At 51.2% G+C, this 19,798-nt stretch overlaps 2 protein-coding genes across 2 annotated transcripts in view; one reads left to right on the top strand and one right to left on the bottom strand.

Annotated features, from left to right (window-relative positions):
• The window catches only part of LOC126509042 (uncharacterized), a 3,803-nt gene extending 1,701 nt beyond the window's left edge, over positions 1-2,102 (top strand). The window contains exon 3 of the mRNA XM_050154631.1: positions 499-2,102. Coding sequence (XP_050010588.1) covers positions 499-1,170 — 672 coding nt within the window. The 3' untranslated portion in view covers positions 1,171-2,102. The remainder of the gene's footprint in view (positions 1-498) is intronic.
• Positions 2,103-2,806: 704 nt separating this feature from the next.
• Positions 2,807-19,798, bottom strand: part of Dync1h1 (dynein cytoplasmic 1 heavy chain 1) — a 67,324-nt gene continuing 50,332 nt past the window's right edge. Inside the window, exons 47-78 of the mRNA XM_050154630.1 lie at positions 19,531-19,745; positions 19,227-19,431; positions 18,427-18,600; positions 18,227-18,346; positions 17,932-18,052; positions 16,314-16,509; positions 15,805-15,922; positions 14,540-14,755; positions 13,684-13,896; positions 13,458-13,585; positions 13,028-13,181; positions 12,379-12,525; positions 12,143-12,293; positions 11,751-12,004; positions 11,539-11,673; positions 11,360-11,454; positions 11,031-11,205; positions 10,776-10,851; positions 8,945-9,105; positions 8,675-8,786; positions 8,530-8,590; positions 8,323-8,446; positions 7,981-8,094; positions 7,353-7,523; positions 6,907-7,124; positions 6,712-6,815; positions 4,877-5,088; positions 4,484-4,637; positions 3,881-4,023; positions 3,572-3,740; positions 3,291-3,418; positions 2,807-3,179 (exon numbers count right to left, since the gene is read on the bottom strand). Coding sequence (XP_050010587.1) covers positions 3,051-3,179; positions 3,291-3,418; positions 3,572-3,740; positions 3,881-4,023; positions 4,484-4,637; positions 4,877-5,088; positions 6,712-6,815; positions 6,907-7,124; positions 7,353-7,523; positions 7,981-8,094; positions 8,323-8,446; positions 8,530-8,590; positions 8,675-8,786; positions 8,945-9,105; positions 10,776-10,851; positions 11,031-11,205; positions 11,360-11,454; positions 11,539-11,673; positions 11,751-12,004; positions 12,143-12,293; positions 12,379-12,525; positions 13,028-13,181; positions 13,458-13,585; positions 13,684-13,896; positions 14,540-14,755; positions 15,805-15,922; positions 16,314-16,509; positions 17,932-18,052; positions 18,227-18,346; positions 18,427-18,600; positions 19,227-19,431; positions 19,531-19,745 — 4,893 coding nt within the window. The 3' untranslated portion in view covers positions 2,807-3,050. The remainder of the gene's footprint in view (positions 3,180-3,290; positions 3,419-3,571; positions 3,741-3,880; positions 4,024-4,483; positions 4,638-4,876; positions 5,089-6,711; positions 6,816-6,906; positions 7,125-7,352; positions 7,524-7,980; positions 8,095-8,322; positions 8,447-8,529; positions 8,591-8,674; positions 8,787-8,944; positions 9,106-10,775; positions 10,852-11,030; positions 11,206-11,359; positions 11,455-11,538; positions 11,674-11,750; positions 12,005-12,142; positions 12,294-12,378; positions 12,526-13,027; positions 13,182-13,457; positions 13,586-13,683; positions 13,897-14,539; positions 14,756-15,804; positions 15,923-16,313; positions 16,510-17,931; positions 18,053-18,226; positions 18,347-18,426; positions 18,601-19,226; positions 19,432-19,530; positions 19,746-19,798) is intronic.

Raw genomic sequence — 19,798 nt, 5'->3', positions numbered from 1 at the left:
ACCAAATATCGCCCCCCCCCCCCCCCCCCCGCCACACCATCTGGGGATGTAGATCAGCAGAGTGCTTGCCTAGCATTTACGAGGCTCTGGGTTTGATCCCCAGAAAGATCTCTCGATGGGGAGATGAAGGCAAGAGGTCATCTGACTACATGGTTAGTTTCAGGCCAATCTTTGCTATGAGTTCCAAAAGCTGGATGGTGGTGGTGCACGCCTTTAATCCCGGCACTTGGGAGGCAGAGGCAGGCTGATCTCTGTGAGTTCGAGGCCAGCCTGGTCTGTTACAGAGACACCCTGTCTCGAAACACCCCCCCCCCCAAAAAAAAAAATCCAAGCACAGCAAATCATATGCAATTGTCACCACAGCGGTCTTTTCTGCATCTGTGTGGCACACCAGCCTGTGCCGGGACTATCCACTGGTTCAGAAACTTTTCAGTCTGTGGTGACGGGAACTGAGTCTCAGGTCCTCACATAGCCAAGCCCTCAAAACCTTGTCATTAGTTTTCAGATCCTTATGATGGCGACTCAGAAGACACTCCGGGTCATTCCACCTACCGCAACTACCGCCAGCGTGCCTACCGCCTCCTGGGTGACAGGAACCGCAACACACCTTCCTACACATTGAAGTTCAAGGTTGCTGAGGAGACCCGAGTGGAAGATTTGCTCCTGCCAAAGGCTCCAGATCTCACTCTGAAAGCGTCTGGCTGGGCCCCCATTGCCCTGGAGGCCAATGATGTCGACATGCAGCCTGAGGGTGAACTGAAGGCACTTGACCCCCAGGAGGCCAACGGGTGGCCTGCCAGGCTGTCTCCATCACCAGAGGACTGGAGAATGACAAGGGTTGCCAACCCCCTCATTCCTGTGGAGACCCCAGAGATGAGCAGACACCTGCCGAGCAGAGCCAGAGCGTCACGGCCACCTCCCAGACTTGGGAGTGAGAGAGACAAGGGGCCTAGGCTGCCTCTTTCTAAGAGGAAGCTGGAGCTTTTCCTTTCAGAGCCCGAGAGAACTAAGAGGAAGAAGTATGCCTCCTCGCCCAGGGGCTGGGTTAGCGCAGAATCAGGGACACACTCAAGACCAATAGCAAAGAGTGGTAAACAGGTCTCTACCAAGCTGGGGAGACAGCTCAGAGGGTCAGGGTGCTTGCTGCCAAGCTTGATAACCAGAGTTTGATCCCTAGGATCCACATGGTGGAAGGGGAAAACCATCTTCGACACACTGTTCTCTGACCACCACACAGGAACACAGAGTGGCGTGCTTGTGCACGTGTGCGCACACAATGTGAAAAACAGTTAAATAGGTTACAATTCAGGGACAGTCCCAGTGGCCTTCCCTGGGCCTCCCAGGCCCCAGGACCTTGTCTATTCATTTATTTATTTTTATTCTTCTCATTTATTTATTTATATGATTTTCGAGACAGGGTTTCTCTGTAGCTTTTGGTGCCTGTCCTGGAACTATTCTTGTAGACCAGGCTGGCCTCGAACTCACAGAGATCCGCCTGCCTCTGCCTCCCGAGAGTTGTGCCACCACTGCCTGGTGACCCCAGGATCTTGTGACATAGCCCCAGCAACCTTCCTGCCTTAGTCTCCCGAGGGCTGGCTTGCTGGCTGAGGCAGGGGCAGGGCAGATCCCTCCCCATTCCTAGAATGTTCAGAAATCTAACTGATCAAGCCCTCTGTGCCACCTGGGCGCAGGGTCTCTTATAGTCAGCTCAGACTCAGCCTACGAGAATGCTGTGCTCACTGTGGGTGGCATGTTTCTTCCTGCTCCACTTTTGCCACTTTGTTCATTGGAATTTTCTTTCCTGTAGGTAGTGAGAGCTGAGCAAGAGTCTGGTGCAGACGCCAGAAGTCCAGGTCCCATCTCCTCTCCAATCTAGTGTCATCCCCATGGCATGGACAAGGACCACAAGGTTCCCAAGGACAAATAAAAAAGGTGCTACAAGGAGGTGCCCAATCTTGGCAGAGCAAGGTCCACCTTGGGGCCATTCCAGCACTGGTTAGGGGTCGGGTCTTGCTCATCAGTGCCCAGGTTGGCTCTGCCAGAGAGGAAAACAGGGTGGATGGTGACTGTCTAGCAGAACTGACTCTTCTGACTATAGGAGGGAGCAGGTAGGAGTGCTCCCTGGGGAGGAGGTGCTCCCAGAACCAGAAGTACAATTTTGGGGCTGGGGTGAAACTAGTGTTCCCAGAACTCCCCCAGACTCGGGCAACATCCTTGGAGGACAGACAGCAAGGAAAAGCCACAGTGGTTCCTGTGGGCTCTGCAGGGCAGAGTTACCTCCATGTTCCTGTTCCTCAGGGAGATAATGTTGGCAGCTTTTGTTTATAGTGAGAGTTGGCCACTTCCTCCTGTTCATGAGCTTGCTGTGTCTGCTCCCAGAGCCCTTGGGGGTTAGGACAGTGTCTCTCTGTTAAGGAGTCCTTACAGCTAACAAGTGCCACACCCACTGTGGAAACCCAGATTCAAGAACCAGGTTAACTGCCACCCTTACTGTGAGGCCAAGGCCACTCTCTCACCACGCTGGCGCGGTATGGACATGAAGTGTGGGAGAAGGGAATTGGGGGCAGGACTGTGTTTAGGACAGGAAAGGTGCCTGGGGGATGGAGGTGTCAGACAGCCAAGTTTCAGTCAAGAACACAGTTGTAGGCAGGCTCGGGATGAAGTGCAGTTCTAGCCTCGCCTGGCTGCTTCAGTGTCTGTGACCATGGTGACAAAGGTGAGGTGGGCTGGGGTGCAGCTGTCAAGAGCTGTACCATGGGGGGAGACGCAAAGATTCTCACAGCAGACGGAGCGACCACAAGAGGTGGGAGGCTGCCATGCGTAGTGTTTTATAATAAAACAAGCCGTTCCATAGCCGTCCACACACACACACACAGACACATGTGCATCTTCCCAGCCCTGTCCCCACCTCGGCAGCAGCTTTCACTTCCTCCAGCGCAGACCAAACACTTTCTTCTCACCAGTCCATCCAACTTCCCAACGCTTAAGGATTAATGAATGTTAGATATTGAATGTTACTATTCCAGAAGGGATCCAAGAAAAGTCTAGCTCTACTCAGTGCACAGAACTGCAACTCCACGCTCGTAGAAGCTGCGTGGGTCTTCCTTTGTAGCAATTTCAAAGTCCACGGTAAAGATAAGGTCTGCCCGCGTGAAGTTCAGGTAGACAGGCAAGGTTACCTGTAGGACAGATGGGGGGGGTGCTGTGACTCACTCTGGAGACAGGAAGTCCTGCTCCCGTGGGGTTCAGGCTGGGTGAAGTTGTCAGGCAGGGAGGGAGATGGCACTCACCACGCTGGCCTTCTTCTCGGCATTTGTTTGCTTCACCCAGCGTAGCTGTGTTAGCGGGAGGACTGTGGAGATGGCATTGGAGAGTGACAATTTGTTGTTGTTGCATGTGGCTCCTTGAAGTTTCAGTCCTGTGAAAAGACATGGAGACCTGGGCTGAAGCGGCCCCAGCCACCCAGCCCTGCTTACAGGGCACCCACAGGCTTAGTGGGGCTCTGCCTGGCCACTTGCACTACAATCAGGTCACATTGAATGGCTGTCTGGGCACCCAGACACTAGCTTACCTGTGACCCCAAAGCTGCAGGCATCCAGGGTGGCACTCTGTGAGGCAGTGACATTGACTTCCAGGCAGAGTTCCTCCAGGGACCAGCTGTTGGCTTGTGCCACATACTGTCTGGTGGCAGTGATGTAGGCCTCAGGCACAAACAGGCCACCCAAGCACACGTGGATATTCTGTAGAACAGAGCCCCGGGGAAAGAGAGCAGGTCAGGCACAGACCTGGGCTGTCCCCAATGCCATCCTAAAGGGCACTTTTCTACCCAAGTCCAGCTCAACAGGCGCTACCCTGACTTTTCAGGGCCATGCTTGCCTACCTTCAGTTCCTTGGCACCACCAGATGCGGCCGCCTGTGAGATATTCTGTAGCTGTTTGATCCTCTCACTGAAGTCCGACACCCACTGGATAACCGTCATGCCTGCAGGCACCGTGTAATGGGACCAGCTCCTAGGCAAGATCCCTGCAACAAGGAACCAAGACCCAGGTGTTGGCATCAGCTCTGCCAACTCCCCAGCAGCTGAAGTGGCTCAGGCTGCCAACACCTGCATAGCACAGCTCTACTTCCTGGCCGCACCTGGTACCCTATCCACACCCAGTAGGCCCAGAGCATGCTTGTCAGAGTAGCGTGGGGTGCACGCTTGGCGGCCCAGCACTGCATGCAAGTGCACTCTGTCTCTGGACTGGGGACACTGCCCTGCTCCTGCTTGTTTTGTGTCCCTTCACTGCATCACCCTGCAAAGTCATAGAAGCTGCGCAAAAACTTCAGGGAAGCCCAGGGAAAAGCAGGGTGGGTTTCTCTGACCCTCCCCTGCTCCTGAGCCGCCCTGAGGAAGCCAGAAAAGATGCAGGCAAGGCTTAGGGCTGCAGGGTGCCTATTCATGGGAGTGGACAGCTGACCGGCAAACCCTGCACCTCAGCACCTTTCACCAGCTCGTTGATGAGTGTGCGCAGGTAGTTGGTCTGCTTCTTCTTCCCCTCGCACACTTGGACCACGTCAGCAAGGTCCTGGCGTACATCTTGGAGTAACTTGGCTCCCATTTTCACTTCTCTCTCAAAGAACCGAAACAAAGGATCCTAAAACCAAAGAGAAGAGGAAAATCTGTCTACAGAAGCAAGTCAACCTTAAGAGAGCCTCAGATCTATCCTACGCCCCAGCCTTGCCATCAGCTCCCAATATAAAGAATGACCTCTGCCCCAACTCTCAGATCATGGACAGTTCTGAAACAGTTCAATTAAAAGTGGCCTTTCCTTTTGCTCAAGGTTGGATTAGCACACCGACTCTTAAGACAATGCGAAGGCTCTAGCCCAGCTACCTTGATGTTCTCCACAGTGCGCTTAAGTGGGCTCAGTGTCTGTGGGATGAGGTGCAACCAGTTAGACGCTGTGGTGTGCAGTGTCCTCATCCAGGCAGGGCGCCCATCAGATGTGGAATCCGTCCTTGTCTTCTTCTCTGTCTCTGCATAGGCCAGGTCATCCTCATCCTCCAGCATTTGCATCTTCAGCATCTTACTGATCATGTCCACACCTAGGCCAGCCATGGGCGGGAGGCAGGCAAGGAGGAAGAGTTCAATGTCAAGAAGCAGTGGTACATCACCAGTAAGTCACTACAGCAGCCTACTGGACTCTGCACACATGATCTAGTGCAGACCAAGCCCAGAGAAGAGGTAAACACAGAAGAAAACAGGCCACGTTAGACTAATAAGACAGACCCAGTGTCCGGGCATGCCCCATGATGTTGCAGTATGTTCATACAGCTTTGGGTCTCAGAAGCCATGCATTCAGTCTGCCATGGGGATCTTTGGGATGGCAGCTGGGATTCCCGTGAACTCTGCCCACATCCAGTTGTGACTGAAGGCACAGTAGTGCCTGGCCTGGCCCTCTCCCATGGAGACTGAAGGTCAAATTGCTGAGCTTCCCTGCTTTCTGGACTGGGAAGGCTGAGAAGCTGGGCAGTGACCCTGGAGCACCAGGTTCCTGACAGTGCTGATGGGACACAGGAGTTACTACTCCTGGTCTCATTTGCCCCAGCAATTTTCTGAGACCCATACAATGACAGATGGCTTATATACTGGAGAGGCTGTACCTAACCTGCTTAGCTTCCAGGTCTCAAATACTCATTTTCAAACTAAACCCACAGAACAGCTGTTCACTACCCACTCTCCAGTACAATAGTCCCCGGCTTCTCACAAAGGTGGCCTCCTCCCACAAGCACTTCCGACACGTGAAGCACCTCAGAAATAGGCAAGCTCCCAGAGAATGTTCTCTGCAGAAGGGCAAGGCAGCTGGGAGCCATCCGGCCCACCTCATCTACTTTGGAACGTCTGTACCAGCCCCCACCTCTTCTCAGCCTTCTCCTAGAAATCAGGTTAGGCAAGCACCTCTCAAACCTGTCACTCCCAGAAAGTTCTACACTGTTGCTACTGATCTGGAGAGTCTTGCTTTAGAATCACTGACTAGATGGCACTTTGAATGTATGTCCAGTTTTATTTTCTTGGCTCTCTTCTGGCTGAAGTTACTTCTCAGTAGTTCAGGGGGAAAGTCTTTTGTATGTGTTTTGAGGTGGGGTTTGTCTGTTCTTGCTCTGTAGTCCAGGCTGACCTTGAACTCAAGAGATTCATCTGCTTCTGCTTCTCCGTGTTGGGATTAAAGGCTTGCACCACCACTGCCTGGCTCCTTACCTGATGTTTTTAAAGATGTTTTATGTAGCCTAGGTTGGCCAGCCTAGGTTAGCCAAGAACTCTTGACCCTGTTGCCTCTATCATATGGGTGCTAGGAAGCCAGGCTCTAATGGCTGTTTTAGGACAGCGTTGAAGGGGAGGGTCTGCGGTTCACTCACAGAGCTGCTAAGTTGTGTTAGGCTCTGGATTCTACTCGCAATGTTGTGAAAAACAAAACAAAAACTGACTTTATACAGGGTATGTTTTGTTGTCTAAGGCATGGTCTCATGTAGCCTGAGCCTAGGGCATGCTACGTAGACCAGACGTTGAACTCTGGTTTTTCTGCCTTTGCCCAAGGCTAAGGCACAGGTCTGTTTATCTACCAACCAAGCCCCTATCAGTGCTTCCAACCTGGAACTAAAGCCACCTTTCCAGAGGTGAAGAAGCCCTACTCAGCAGGCGCTAGAGGAGTGAAGAGACTCACGGCCCACCTTGGGTGGTAAGCAGGACCCTCTCGGCATTGTTGGGCAGGCCTAGCCATGAGGGCGTCTGGGCATCAGGCAGCAGCTCCACCCACTGCACGAACTCCTCTCGCCTGAGAAAGCAGGACATTTGGAATCAGAGTTGGGCAAACTGGCTCCAAATGCTCCCTCCGCCACGACTTCTGTCCCCACAGGCAGCCATACCTGATGCCGTCAGGCATCTGGATATCCTTGTGCCCATCAACCTTGCAGGCCAGCTTGAATTCACTATCGAAACTCCGGGTTGTGAACAGACGCTCCAGGAAGGTATTAAGTAAACGTTGATCAAACTCATTGTCCACGCGGCCACCATAGATGGACTGGGCCATCAGGGTCTTCAGGGCAGACCATGGGATCTTATCAGGTGAGATGTTCTGCCGGCCCTGGGGTGAAGAGAGGCTGAGTCACATGGGTACAAGCAAGGGGCTGGCTCTGTACCTCTGAGGGTGCATCTGCTCACCTGGGACCTACTCCCATATAGCAAGTGCCGCACTGTTAAGTTCTGGCTGCTAAAACACTAGCACTCCTGAGTTCCCACATCACATGTGATGTGTCTGAGTATGATTTCCCCTAAGTGCATTGGCATCCTTGGTGTGGCATAGCCTACTTGCCTTGGCTGTGTCATCCAGCCATGTGTCCACCGTGTCACAAGCCGATCGAAGGTCAGATTCTCCAAATTCGTATTTCTTTGACCACCCCAGCGGAGCATAGCGCAGGCGCTCTTGGATAATGGCATGGAACCACGCCAGCAGAAAGTATAAGCGGGCACGCTCATTTGGAGACTAGACGAAGAAGACCAAGGACAGAATCATCAGAGAGCATCATGTGTTTGTCTAAGACAACTAGACACTACTTTAGAAGTAAAGATCTGCAGAGTGACTCACACCCTCACACCTCAGCCACCTGGACTGCAGCAGCAGTCAAACAGTATGGCCGAAAGTACCCAATTTGTGGACCAGCACAGATACGACGGCACCTGAATTTAGACAGGCTTTCTAAAAATGAACTCAAACAGTGGATTTTGGCACTAAGCAAAGCAGAATTGACAGGGATCCTTGCTGAAGTACCGTTGTCCTCATGTGGCACAGGGGCAGAGTGGCTTCAGGGGCTGTGCCTACTATGCAATCTAGAGTGGACTCTGGGGTGCATCTGCTCACTTGGGACCTCCTCCTCACTCTTCCTGCCTTCCCCTGTGGTCTTGGGTTTGTGTGCGGGTGTACCCAGGGCCATGCCCTTTACCTTGCATATCCGAGAGACAGGGATGCTGCTGAACGTCCTCAGCATGTTAGCTTTCACGCCAGGCGGTGGCTCAAACACGAAGATGCGGCCTGCACGGAGCAGGTTCACTGGCACCTGAGGGAGAAGGTGGCCTGTATGATGTCTGCTTTTATTTTAGGGAGACAAGGTGTGGTTGACCTCAAGCTCCTGGCAATCCTGCTGCTCCAGCACCCAAAGTTCTAGGCTTGCAGATGTGCCACCACAGCCAGCTAACCCTCTGGTTTTGATGCAGTAGTTTCTTGACTGTGCACACCACTTACACAGAAGGCTCCAGCACCCAGAGCTCCTACACCTTTTGCTCACCTTGGGGTTGATCTCCATGGTGAGGAAAAGTCGGAAGCAGGCGTGTGGCTGCAGGGAGTGCAGCTTCTTTTCCAGCTGCATTAGCCACCCTGGGGCCAGATGTACATTCTTCAGCATCACCCACCTGCACACACACAAGGTCACAGTGACTGGACAGCCTTCACAGGGATCCTGGGTACACATTAAGACCAAGCCAATCACACCCACCTGCCTGACTTCACAGCGGTGTTGATGGCCTTATCTGCTTGGTTAAAGCCTTCTGCCGAGCCTGAGACAAGGAAGCTTAGTGTGAGCAGCAGCAGCCTTTTGCTCAAGGCTGGCACATGTCCACGAAACCATTAAGCATCCTTACCAATGGCAATAGAAGTGATCTGCGTGTTCTGTTCAGCTGCGAGGTCCTCAACATGCCCACTGGCATCGTACCCAGGCACAGAGCACATCAGGACAGGTGTGTTTGGCTTCACCTGTAAATGAAAAGGTAGATGCGAGATAGGACCTGAAGCAGATGTTTGTTGGCTTTGGGGAGATTGCAGCCAAGAAGCAGTGTGCCTGGCCTGTGGCCAGCGCTGGTGCCAAGGCAAATGCTGACAATGGGAGCCGGGATGAGACACTGGGACATTACCTCTGTGCCCACAATGTGGGTGAGGTCAAGTGGCTGCTCCATGATGGACATGAAGGATTCCCCGAGGTTTGTGGAAACAAACATGTGGGCCATGGCCAACAGGCGGTCAGGTCGGAAAGCTTGAATGAGCAGTAAGCGGTGGATGGCTTGCCCGATGGGAGCTGAAATGAGATATGGCAAGGGTGAGTAAAGGCACTCTTGGAGATAACATCCCTTCAGGGAACTGGCTCGGCCAAACGCTCAGCCTGAGATTCAGCTCACACCCTACTGATTCTCTTGGGCCCAAGGAGCATCTGTCCTATTGTCTGCTGACATTTCAGATGCCCAGCGACAAGTTTTTAACACTAGGCATGGAAGTACTGAGCAGGTGCCATTGGTTGATATTATAATTCCCAGGCTAGCCTTGAACTCATGAGCCTGCCACCTCTTCCTCCATGGTGCTGGGATTACAGATGTGTGGCTGCCACACCTGGCTCATTTGTTGACTACGTGTGGTTGCCTATATGTGGAATCATGTGCACTCACATGCCATGGCATGTGTGTGGAAAGCAGAGGACAACCTCAGGCATCAATCCCTTCAGCCTGCAACAGGGTATCTCTTTACCACCGTGTGACCAAGGCTAGTTGGCCTGTGAACTGCTGATCTCTCTCTGCCTCCCATCTCCTCACAGGGGGGTGCAGGGGTCATTGATGCTTGCACTACTGTCTGTAGGTTTTGGGAATCTAAATTCAGGTCACCTGTCTTGTGTAACAATCACTTTTACCCACTAAACCATCTAATCCCTAGCCCCCTAATCTGTTGCATTATGTGGTCCTGGGTAGCCTTAAACTCTGAGATCTACATACTTATGCTTCCTCAGTGATGGTATTAAAGGCATGCATTACAATGCTTGACAAAAATAAAACTTTATTTACTTATTTTTGAGACAAGGTTTCTTTCTATGTTGCCCTTGGTTGCCCTGGGGGGAGTTTTTTTTTTTCTTAAATACATTTGAAATTTTTTATTGTGTACAACCATGTGTAGTCACCACACCCAGCTCATCCGTGGACTGTGCGTTGCATATGGAGTGTGGAGGTCAGGATGGCTAGGGTTGGTTCTTTCCTAGCTCGTGGGTTAGAGGAATAAAACGCAGGACTTTACCCACAGAACCATCTTGCTGGCCCTCGCCTATTGATTCTAAAAGCACAGCACAGGTGTCTGCTGGCGGCAGACCTGTAAGACTTCACTGGGAACAGAAACCTGGCTGGCTGAGTGCCCTGTGCGCTGGGCTCCCGAGACCACATGCTGCCGCCGCCCTCTTGTGGCCTGGCCAGCCCAGGGCGAGGTATGCTGCACTCAGTCGGTGTGGCACAATCACAAACACTTTCCCCCTTCATCTGTTAGGCATCCCCACACCTCAGTAAGGAGAACCGACTTCCCAGGGCCTTAGGCCTGCTAGGTAAGTACTCTATCACTGAGTTATGTGGTATCACTCATCTCCTCCATCCTCCTATGGTCACTAACGATGACTTGAGGGAGGAATGAGAAATCTGGTCCTCCATTTCTTAGTCAACTCCTACTTAGTAGCCATCTCTCTAAATGGTTTCCTAACACGGTGATTTTGTTGTTTTGAGACAAGATCTCATCATGTAGCCTAGGCTGGCCTGGAACTGTCAATCTTCCCACCTCAGTGTCCTGAGTAGCTGGGATTTAGGGCTCATCACCATTCTGGACTGGCTTCTAACAGGTTCTGATGTTGGGGAGTCACTGATGACTTCTCTTGGGAAGCATTACACCCAAATTTATATTAAGGTTCAGAGAGAGAATGGCAGGGGCCTGGATCTGACTCACATGTAGGTGTTTCCTCGCTCCAGAGGTACGGCACGGTTTGCTCTGGTGAACTACTGTCCAGCCAAATGCCAAACTGCTGCAGAGACAATAGGGAAGTGTCAGCACAGAACAGCTACCTGGCGTGTAGGTGCTGGGCACGCAGCCCAGGCTCTTGCTCCACTGGCTGAGCAGGCCTTTAGGGTCTGACACAGGCACACAGTCAAGACTGTGGGCTTCCAGACGACATTTCTCACTGGGAACACGTAAGACAATTACCTCATCTGCCTGAACTTTTGCAATCAGATCCTTAAAGGCAGGCAGACAACTCAACCTCACGACAGCTTCCGCTTGCTCCACAGTCAGACCCTGGATTTTGGGGGTGGAGCCGGCACTCAGCACAATCTCCTTCCCTCTGAGGAAGTGCTGGAACTCTGCATCATAGGTGGGCTCCCTGCAAAGGGGGGCACAGGTCAGGCAGAGTATCTTTACACAGAAACTGAGACAACAGTTGTGATTCAAAGGCCAGGGAAAGGAGAAGGCACCCTAACACAAGATGCCAGGACAACCTGCAGAGCCACGTCCACACCTGAGCCAGCTGGACTCACCCTATGGTGCCTTTCAGCTTGATCCTCGCCAGCAGCATGGCAAAGGTGATGTGGTCCTGATGCAGCATGCCTCGAGCCACCCGGTTAAATGCCACCTGGGGACCAAGAAGGGAACATTGGTGCTCTGGAGCAGTACTTCTGTATCCTTATACCAGACAGACGCATGCTCTGCTCTCTACCTGGAAGAGGTCCTTGGTTATGATGGAGAGGCGCTGCGTGTGGTCAGTGGCTCCCTTCAGGTTCGGGTTCTCATACAGCACATTGTGGTAGATATCGAGGAAGAACTGCAGTGAGTACTGATACAGGAAGTGAACCTGGAAGGAAGTCACGTGACTATCAGAGTGGGCCTCAGGCCAGAGTGGGTTCAGGGCTGCTATGCCAAGGGCCTCACCTGCTTCAGGGACTCCATGGTGAAGTAGATGCTGCTGCAAGCAGTGGACAGTGGCAGGTACTGCTGGGACACGGTCTCTACCTCCTGCATGACAATGTCTGTCTCCTCCACTTTTCTGGTGACCTCGGCAGCTTCCCGCTTTAGATTCTCCAGGGTGGTTATAATGGTGTCGTCATCCAGAATTCGGCCTTTCACTTCGTTGAGAGCTTGCAGCAGAGACTTTTCTAGCTGCCGTAGACGCAGCTGAAATTCCCCTTGAGAGAGAAGACAGGACAGGCATTCCTATTCCCTGGGGTGTCCAGTGTCATCCTTGTCCCCTCATCCCTCAGAGCCCAGCCCTGCCACATGCACCACCACCTGGAAGTGGAGGACCAGAACCTTCCAGAACCTACCTTGCAGTTTTAGGAGGTCAGAGCGCTTCTCATCCACGTCGGGCCTTTCTGCTTTAAGCACTTCATTGAGACACTGGCTCTGTAAGCTGCTCCGGGTGACCGTGAAGTTCACAAAGGTGACCCGGGAACAGAGATCTGGTGGGAACTCCACCTGTCAGAAAGGACAAGACAGGTGGTGGCTCCAGTCACCTCCTAACACCACCGTCCTGCTCATCTCCTAAGTGTCCCCTGCTTACAGTTGGGTCTCGGGTAGACAGAAAGATGACAAATGATGGTGACAGGTCTATGTCTTGGTCCCCAAGGGTAATCAGCACTCTCCCTCCTGTCCGGCGAACTTCACGATTCAGTACTGGATTCAAAACTGGATCATAGCTTTCCACATCCTACGTAGGACACAAAAAGCAGATGTCAGTTTCCTATCTGCACCATCCATAAGCCACCAAGCCCTGCCTGTGATCCTAAGTTGAGTTATGCCTTTTTATTGGGCAGGGCACTTGTACATGTGAGGCCTGGGTTTTATCCCCAGCAACGAAAACCAGCTCAGAGATATGCTAACCACATGGTTTATTAGCCACACTGAACACCAGCTTTTGTTTGTTTTTGTTTTTCAAGACAGGGTTTCTCTGTGTATTTTGAACTTACTAGACCAGGCTGGCCTTGAACTCAAGACATCTACCTGCCTCTGCCTTCTGAGTGCTGGGATTGAAGGTGTGTGTCAACACAGCTGGCTGGGGGGGAGGGGGTTATTCTTGTTTTAGTATCAAACAAAGCCTAACAAAGTTCAAACACCATCAGGGTTTGAGCTGTGTGATTTAGATTTACTTTACATCAACTGTAGATTGATGGACCACAACAGAAGTGACAAATCCAAATACAGACACAAACCTGGACGAGAAGGGGATTGCCAAATCTCAGAGCACTCTCCAAATTCTTCCGGAAGGCATCATCTAAGAAGCTGGTCCTTGTGATCTTCCGGTCCTTATACTCATTCATGATGAATTCTGTCGCCTGTCCCGAGGGGTCAATGATTAGTGGGTACCTGAGGGTGAGGTGACAGGAGAGCAGGTGAGGAGTCCACCAGGAAAGGCAGAGGCTCCTGTTCACACACAGATGTGACTTAAACAAAGTTATTTCTCTGAAGCATTCCCGTGGTGAGCAGAACTGAACAAAGATGTAAAAGCAAACACTGCCCTCTTAGCACAGCCTCTGCACACCACTTTCCAGCCATCTCCTCCATCCAGGTGTGGGGGATACAGTTCAACAGGACGGCCATGCACACAGTCCCTTGCCGTACCTCCGGCCTGGAAGCACATACCTGTTGAAGCGCTTTAGCATGATGGCATTTTCTGTGCACAGGTCATCAGCAGGCAGGGAGCTGGCTTGCCAGCGGAGGCGCTCGTCAGCATTGGAGAGATACTCTGTCCTTGCGATGTCTGTGCGGAACTGAAAGGGGGGCTTGGTTATCTCCCCTGTGACTTGGCATCACTGACGGTCCAGTTAGGACTTGGTCAGTGCTCAGCGCTGGCTGGACTGCTGGTTACCTGGATGTTGGCTTGCTGTAAGTGATGAGACCAGGTGGTGAACAAGTTCTGGCGCATCTGCTGGTCAAAGTACCCTGCATAAGCAATGAAGGCAGCGGACAGGAGGCAGTCACCAGCAATGGTGGACATCTGGTTTTTGAAAGTTTCACTGGTCTTTTCCCAACGTTCCCTTTCAGCAGATAAACTCTTTAGAAGTGCAGTGCTCCGGTTTACCTAAAGGGGGCGGAGAGGGGGACGCAAATGAAAAGACATATTTAGGAATACCCTGAATACTACAGAGGAACTCAGCCATGGGCCAATGAGATAGTTCAGTGAGTAACAGCTCTTCCTGCCATGATGACCAGAGTTCCATCCCTGCAACCTACACAGTGGAAGGAGAGAACCAACTCCACAGAAGTGTCCTCTGGCCTCCACATGTGTGCTATGGCATACACATACCCGACCCCTGAATTAATGAGGAAAAAATATCTACATTGTGTGCAGGGTCCAGGAGAACTAGAAGCAGACTCCGGCTGGGCTACAGACACCAACAGCATGTGTGTTGGGGTCTCATCAGAGCACACGCCAAGGCAGAGCTTTAACCTTCAGCTCTGACACATCTACACCTGGGACTTGGCTGAGGTGAGGAACAGCTGGGTATGGCCAAGGGAAGACACACTGGTAGCCTATGTAAAGGACTCAAGGAGGAAGTGAGTTAAAGTCATTGTTCTTAGTGCAAACTCAGGGTCCCAACACACATGAGCCAGTTCACTGTATGACTTAACACTTGTTAATCTAGGCTTCCACCAGGGAGGCCACAAGGACCTTCTATGTAACTGAGACTTCAGAGAACCTTGGGCAGCAAGGCAAGGCTTACTTTGGCTTCAACAGCTGCCAGGTCTGCCTTGATGGCCTGGGCCTCTGAGATGAGGACTGCGTACTCCTCCTTGTAGCGGGCGATGCTGGCCTCCAGATCCCGGATCATCTGCTCCACCTCATTGGCTTTCTGCTGGTTGTCCTTGGCATCATCTTCCAGTTTCTGCAGCTCATTCCGCAGGGGCTCCACTCTCTTTAACATGTCTGCATAATTCAGCTGGGAAGGGCAAGGCATAGGGTGTGACGAACAATGACATGTAACAAGGAACAGGTGTAATGACATGACTGTGTGAAAAATGCCACGATGAAGCCCATTACTTAGAATAGCTAGTTAAAATGAAAGCAAGGGATGGTGCTGGTGCTCGTAGTCCTGGCACTTGGGCTGCAGTCATCTGGGCTTTAAAGGGAGATTCTCTCAAAAACCAAATGGGGTCTAGAAAATGGCTCAGCAGTTCAGAGTAACTTCCACCCTCACATTAGAGAGGACCTGAGTTTGTTTCCCAGCACTCAGCCTTTTTCTGGATTTCTCATGTACACACATTCACAACACAGACACATACACAATTTAAAAAAAAATAATGTAATAAACCTTAAGCTGGGTGGTGGTGGCACACGCCTTTAATCCCAGCACTCAGGAAGCAGAGGCAGGCAAATCCCTGTGAGTTCGAGGCCACAGAGCTAGTGGCCTACAAGAGCTAGTTCCAGGACAGGCTCCAAAGTTACAGAGAAACCCTGTCTTGAACCCCCCCACCAAAACAAACAAACAAACACCCAAAAAACCAAACCAAACCAAACCCTTAAAATTAAACCCTATGGCTAGATGGTTCAGCAGATCAAAGTGCTTGCCACATAAGCCCAGAGACCAGAGTTTGATTCTCAGAACCCATGTAGAGGTAGAAGGAAAGAACTGATTCCACAAGATGTCCTCTGATCTCCACACACCCAGGGGACACACACCCACGGAAGAACTGGCTTTCTGGGCCCTTTCTCAGATCACTAGCCCACTCCACCCTTGGCAGCGCCTTTTCCTTTCCTAATAAGCTAAGTCTATATCTAACCCACAACTGATTTAAAAGGCATGACTTTTTCTCCATCTTTTCCTCCTGGAATCCACACTCTTCCCACCTAACCTATACTATGGTTTTCTTTTAAACACAAACAATGAACAAAAACCCAGAAAATGACCACAGGAGCATAACAGTAATGGAAACAAAGAAGTGACAGGAGAATGGCCCCAGCGGCAGGGCCGGCTGTGGAAGAACCCACCTGTGCAATTGCCCACTTCACCATGGGGCCGCAAGCCAGGGAAGCCCGGTTGACAATTTCATAGTTGTAACTGGGGTTGGACATGTAGTTTTTCTTCATTTTCTCCCTTATGGCATCACTAGGAGAGGAAATTATTTCTAAGCATGCACAAAATAAAAATAATGCATTTCCCTGAAATACAAAGGTAAAGACCTAGCAGCTCTGATGATGCCGGCTGAGGCCTGGTTCTCAGGTGAAGGTGACAGGGTTGCTGAGGACAGGCTCTGGCCCCCTCACTACAGCTGGAAGAGCCTTGCTCTGCTGCCGCAGGGCTGAGTGCAGTCACACGCACAGCTATTTGGAGGATGAAGCTGACCGCTGGCAGCGATGTCAAAAACATCCGCAGAGGAGGATGTTTCTGTGACAGTGTGACCTGTTCCCTCTCGTAGATGACATGCCAGGGATGCTCATGCAGACCCTTTAGAAAGCATCACTGCAAATGGCCTCAACCTCTGCAGTAAGGACCTCACCTGATCTCCTCTGCCGAGAAGTTGACGATGGTGGGGATGAAGTTCTCCCTCATGATGATGGAGCGGATCTGTTTCCAGTCGGTGGTGCTCTCCCCCAGCAGCAGACAGATGGATTCCAGGGCCAGCTTCACAGCCGCAGGAGGGTTAGCCATGGACCTCACCTCCACCAGGTGCTGCTTCTTGATGGACTTCACAGCTGACAAGCAGGGGCACGGTGGGGAGACAGAGTCCAGGTGAGACTGCAGAGCGGCCACCAGGGCTCTGCCCCATTTGCAGCACAACTTACCTCACCGACCCTAAACTGCTAACTGTTCCTGGCAAGCACGGTGCCCAATTATTTTAGTTTTAAGAATTACACTGTCAACCAGCTATAATTATTTTTTTCTCTCTCTTTTTTCTTTTGGTCTTTATGAGACAGGGTCTCTCTGTGTAGTCCTGACTGTCCTGGAAATTCAATCTGTAGACCAGGGTGGCCTTGAACTCACAGAGATCAATCCACCTGCCTCTGCCTCCTCAGTGCTGGGATTAAGGTGTGCCACAACCACTCCCAGCTATTTTCTCTCTTGTTACTTATTATGTAGGAGAGGAAAACCTTTCAGAGAAAATATGACTTGTTTTCCCAGAAGATAACACCTCCACTTTTGCTTTATGAGGCAGATAGCGACCCCAAGCCACAGACAGGCTGAGGCCTGCGCAAGCCTCATAATCTGTTATAATTTACAGCGGTCTAATGGGCTTGTCTAAAGAGGCCATTGTCTTTATAAACTGAAATGCAGGGTTTTAAACTTAAGTTTTAGTAAATACTTTAATTACTCAGTAGAAAACGTTTTCTTCACATCCATTTCTGCATGGAAACTGAAAGCCTCTGTAGGTGGTGGACTCTGTGAGGTGTGAAATCAAAGTGCTAATAACTAGGCCACCAGACACAGCCAAACTCTAGTGATCAAGACAGAGCACAGCTAAGGTCACTCTTTACTGGGTGACCACAGACCAATGTGGGAGCTAATGCTACAGCGCTTCATGCCTTTCAGGGACAGAGGAAGAGAGACTAGTGACCCCCTGCCTATGTCTTCTGAGCGCTGGGATTAAAGTTGTGCCCGTATACCACTGAGTGTGAGTGTTTTGCCTGCAGGTATGTATGTGCACCATATGTGTGCAGTGCCTGAGGAAGCCAGAGGAGGATGCTGGAACCATTGCAACTGGAATTACAGGAAGTAGTGAGGGGCATGTGGGTGCTAGGGACTGAACCTGAGTTCTTTGTAAGAGCAGCAAGAAGTCTTACTGCTCAGCCATCTCTCCAGTCCCTATTTTTTACTTTTTTAGATCCTCCTGCCTTAGCCTCACTACTGCTTGTGATTACAGGCTTGTGCTCCAGGCTCAGCAAGACACAGAGTACTTTTGCTAAGTTTTCGCTTACAAGAAGGGCTTGGCTACAGTAAATCAGACTGGTGTTATATGAGCTCTGCTCTAAGGGGTGGAAACAGGCGGAGCACTTAGCAAAGGCTTCAGATGTCTGATTACAATGCTTCTAGAAACACCCACCACTGGGCCTCATAGGAAGCCACACAGCGTCTCAGTGAAGCCAAAGCCCAGGCTCTGATAGCATTTATTTACATACCATTCTGGGCCTCAATGACAGCAGGCTCCACTTTATCAAGATCCTCTTTGACACTACTCTGCTTGTCTGCAATTACTTCTTGCTGTTTGTGCAGCTGCTCCTGGATTTCTTGGCTCATGACCTGGAAGGCAAGGATGGCTAAAGCGCTGGGGGACTTGCTAAGTGAACCTTAAACAGCTCACCTCCTGCCAAAACACACCCTGCTAAACCACTCAACTTAGAGCCCTTTTCAAACCAACCCTCCTACTGCACGTGCCAGTCCAGCAGGTAAGTTCCCTGGAATAAAGGGATGCACCTTTTTCTTTTCAGCCTCTTGTTGGTCCTTCACCATTTTCTTCAGCTTGTCATTGGCTGCTGCGTTCTTTACTTCCAGCTCTTGGCTCTTGATCCTCAGGTCACGGCGCAGTTCTTCCACCTAAGGAACAAACCATATTCAAGACAGAGACAAAGAGCAAGTCCTCTGGGGTTCCCCAGGGGCTGCTGCTTCTGCTCTACCTGGTCAACAGTTTCTTTGATTTTTCGGAGCCCAACATTCAGGTGCATCTGCTGCTCCTCCAACTCGCTGCGCTTCTCATGGAAAAGGTTGGCATAGTGATTGATGAAGTCTAAGTAGTGCCGAGGTGTGATGGCCATCGTTCTGCCTCCTCGCTTTGCCAGGCGTGCATTGGCCTTTTAGAAGACAAAGTTCAGATCCTCACTCCTCAGCCTCAACTACATCCTGTCAGACTGCAGTGTGACATGGGGGAATGGGCCTGGCGCTCATAAGTCAGAACACTCAAGCCAGCCTCAGCTCTCAAACCCTCACATATGCCGTGGTCTGTGCGTGAGGGTCAAAGGACAACTTTCAGGAGTCAGTCCTCTCCTTCCACCTTTTGGGGGTTCTTGCGATCAAACTCAGGTCACCAGGCTTCCACAGCAAGCACCTTTACCCACTGTGCATCTCACTGGTCCCCATCTGATCCACTAAGGAGACATGAGTGCCTCTTGTTCTAGATGGACAAATCCTGGGTGGAAAAGGTAGTAAGAAGGAAGGAAAAGACTACCGACAAGAACAGATGTCAACCCGTGAGTGCGAGGCCAGCCTGGTCTACAATGTGAGTTCCAAGACAGCTAGGACTACACAAAGGAAACCCTGTCTTGAGAAACAGAACAGGAACAAAAAGCATGCGTCATGAAGAGTTGAGGAAAAGCATCTGCTTTTTACAACAGTACGGGCCAGCTGTGAAGCTCCCAGATGTCTGACTTTAGATCCATTTAGTTCTGCTTCTGCATGTTGTGCTCAAAAGTGCACACACCTGGTGAAGAGTCTGATGAACGAACACACAGCTGTTCACGATGGCTTCCCGGTGTGTTGGTGGCTGCGGCAGTTTGTCATACACAACCGGCATGTAGTCAGGGACTATGTAGTTTGGCTTCTCCAGGTCCATTTTACTGGTGAACTCTTTGCCAACTTGATACAGTGCCTCAGTGGACCAGTCACCAAACCAATTCAGCACACACCTGAAAGAGAAGCTCGTATCTCGAACAGCTCCCCAGAGTGGGTCTGCCACAGATGGAAGCCCAGTTCCAAGACCTGGAGCCAGCAGAGGTCAGCATTACCTGTTGAAAAGGGCTGGTGAAGTGGCTGCCCGGTCCTTGAGTCCCTCTGAGGACGGGTTCATGGTGAACACCACGTGCAGGTTGCGTATCACCTGGCTGGTGAACCACTTGTAGAGCTCCTCGTGCGAGTCCAGCATCAGGCCTTCCTTCTGGGCCCCCTCTTTGCACTGAGTCATCAGTGTGGCATATTCATCCCCTTCAAAGAGCCCAGGAACCTAGGGGACAGAACAGCCTCACTGTGGTCTAATTACCTTGTAAGGAGATACTA

This window comes from Alexandromys fortis, unplaced genomic scaffold (genome assembly GCF_014885135.2).
Source record: "Alexandromys fortis isolate MF-2015 unplaced genomic scaffold, M_Fortis_MF-2015_v1.1 scaffold_91, whole genome shotgun sequence".
NCBI classification, from domain to species: Eukaryota; Metazoa; Chordata; class Mammalia; order Rodentia; family Cricetidae; genus Alexandromys; species Alexandromys fortis.
The sequence above is the reverse complement of the archived record's forward strand: the minus strand, read 5'-3'. Positions and strand labels throughout refer to the sequence as shown.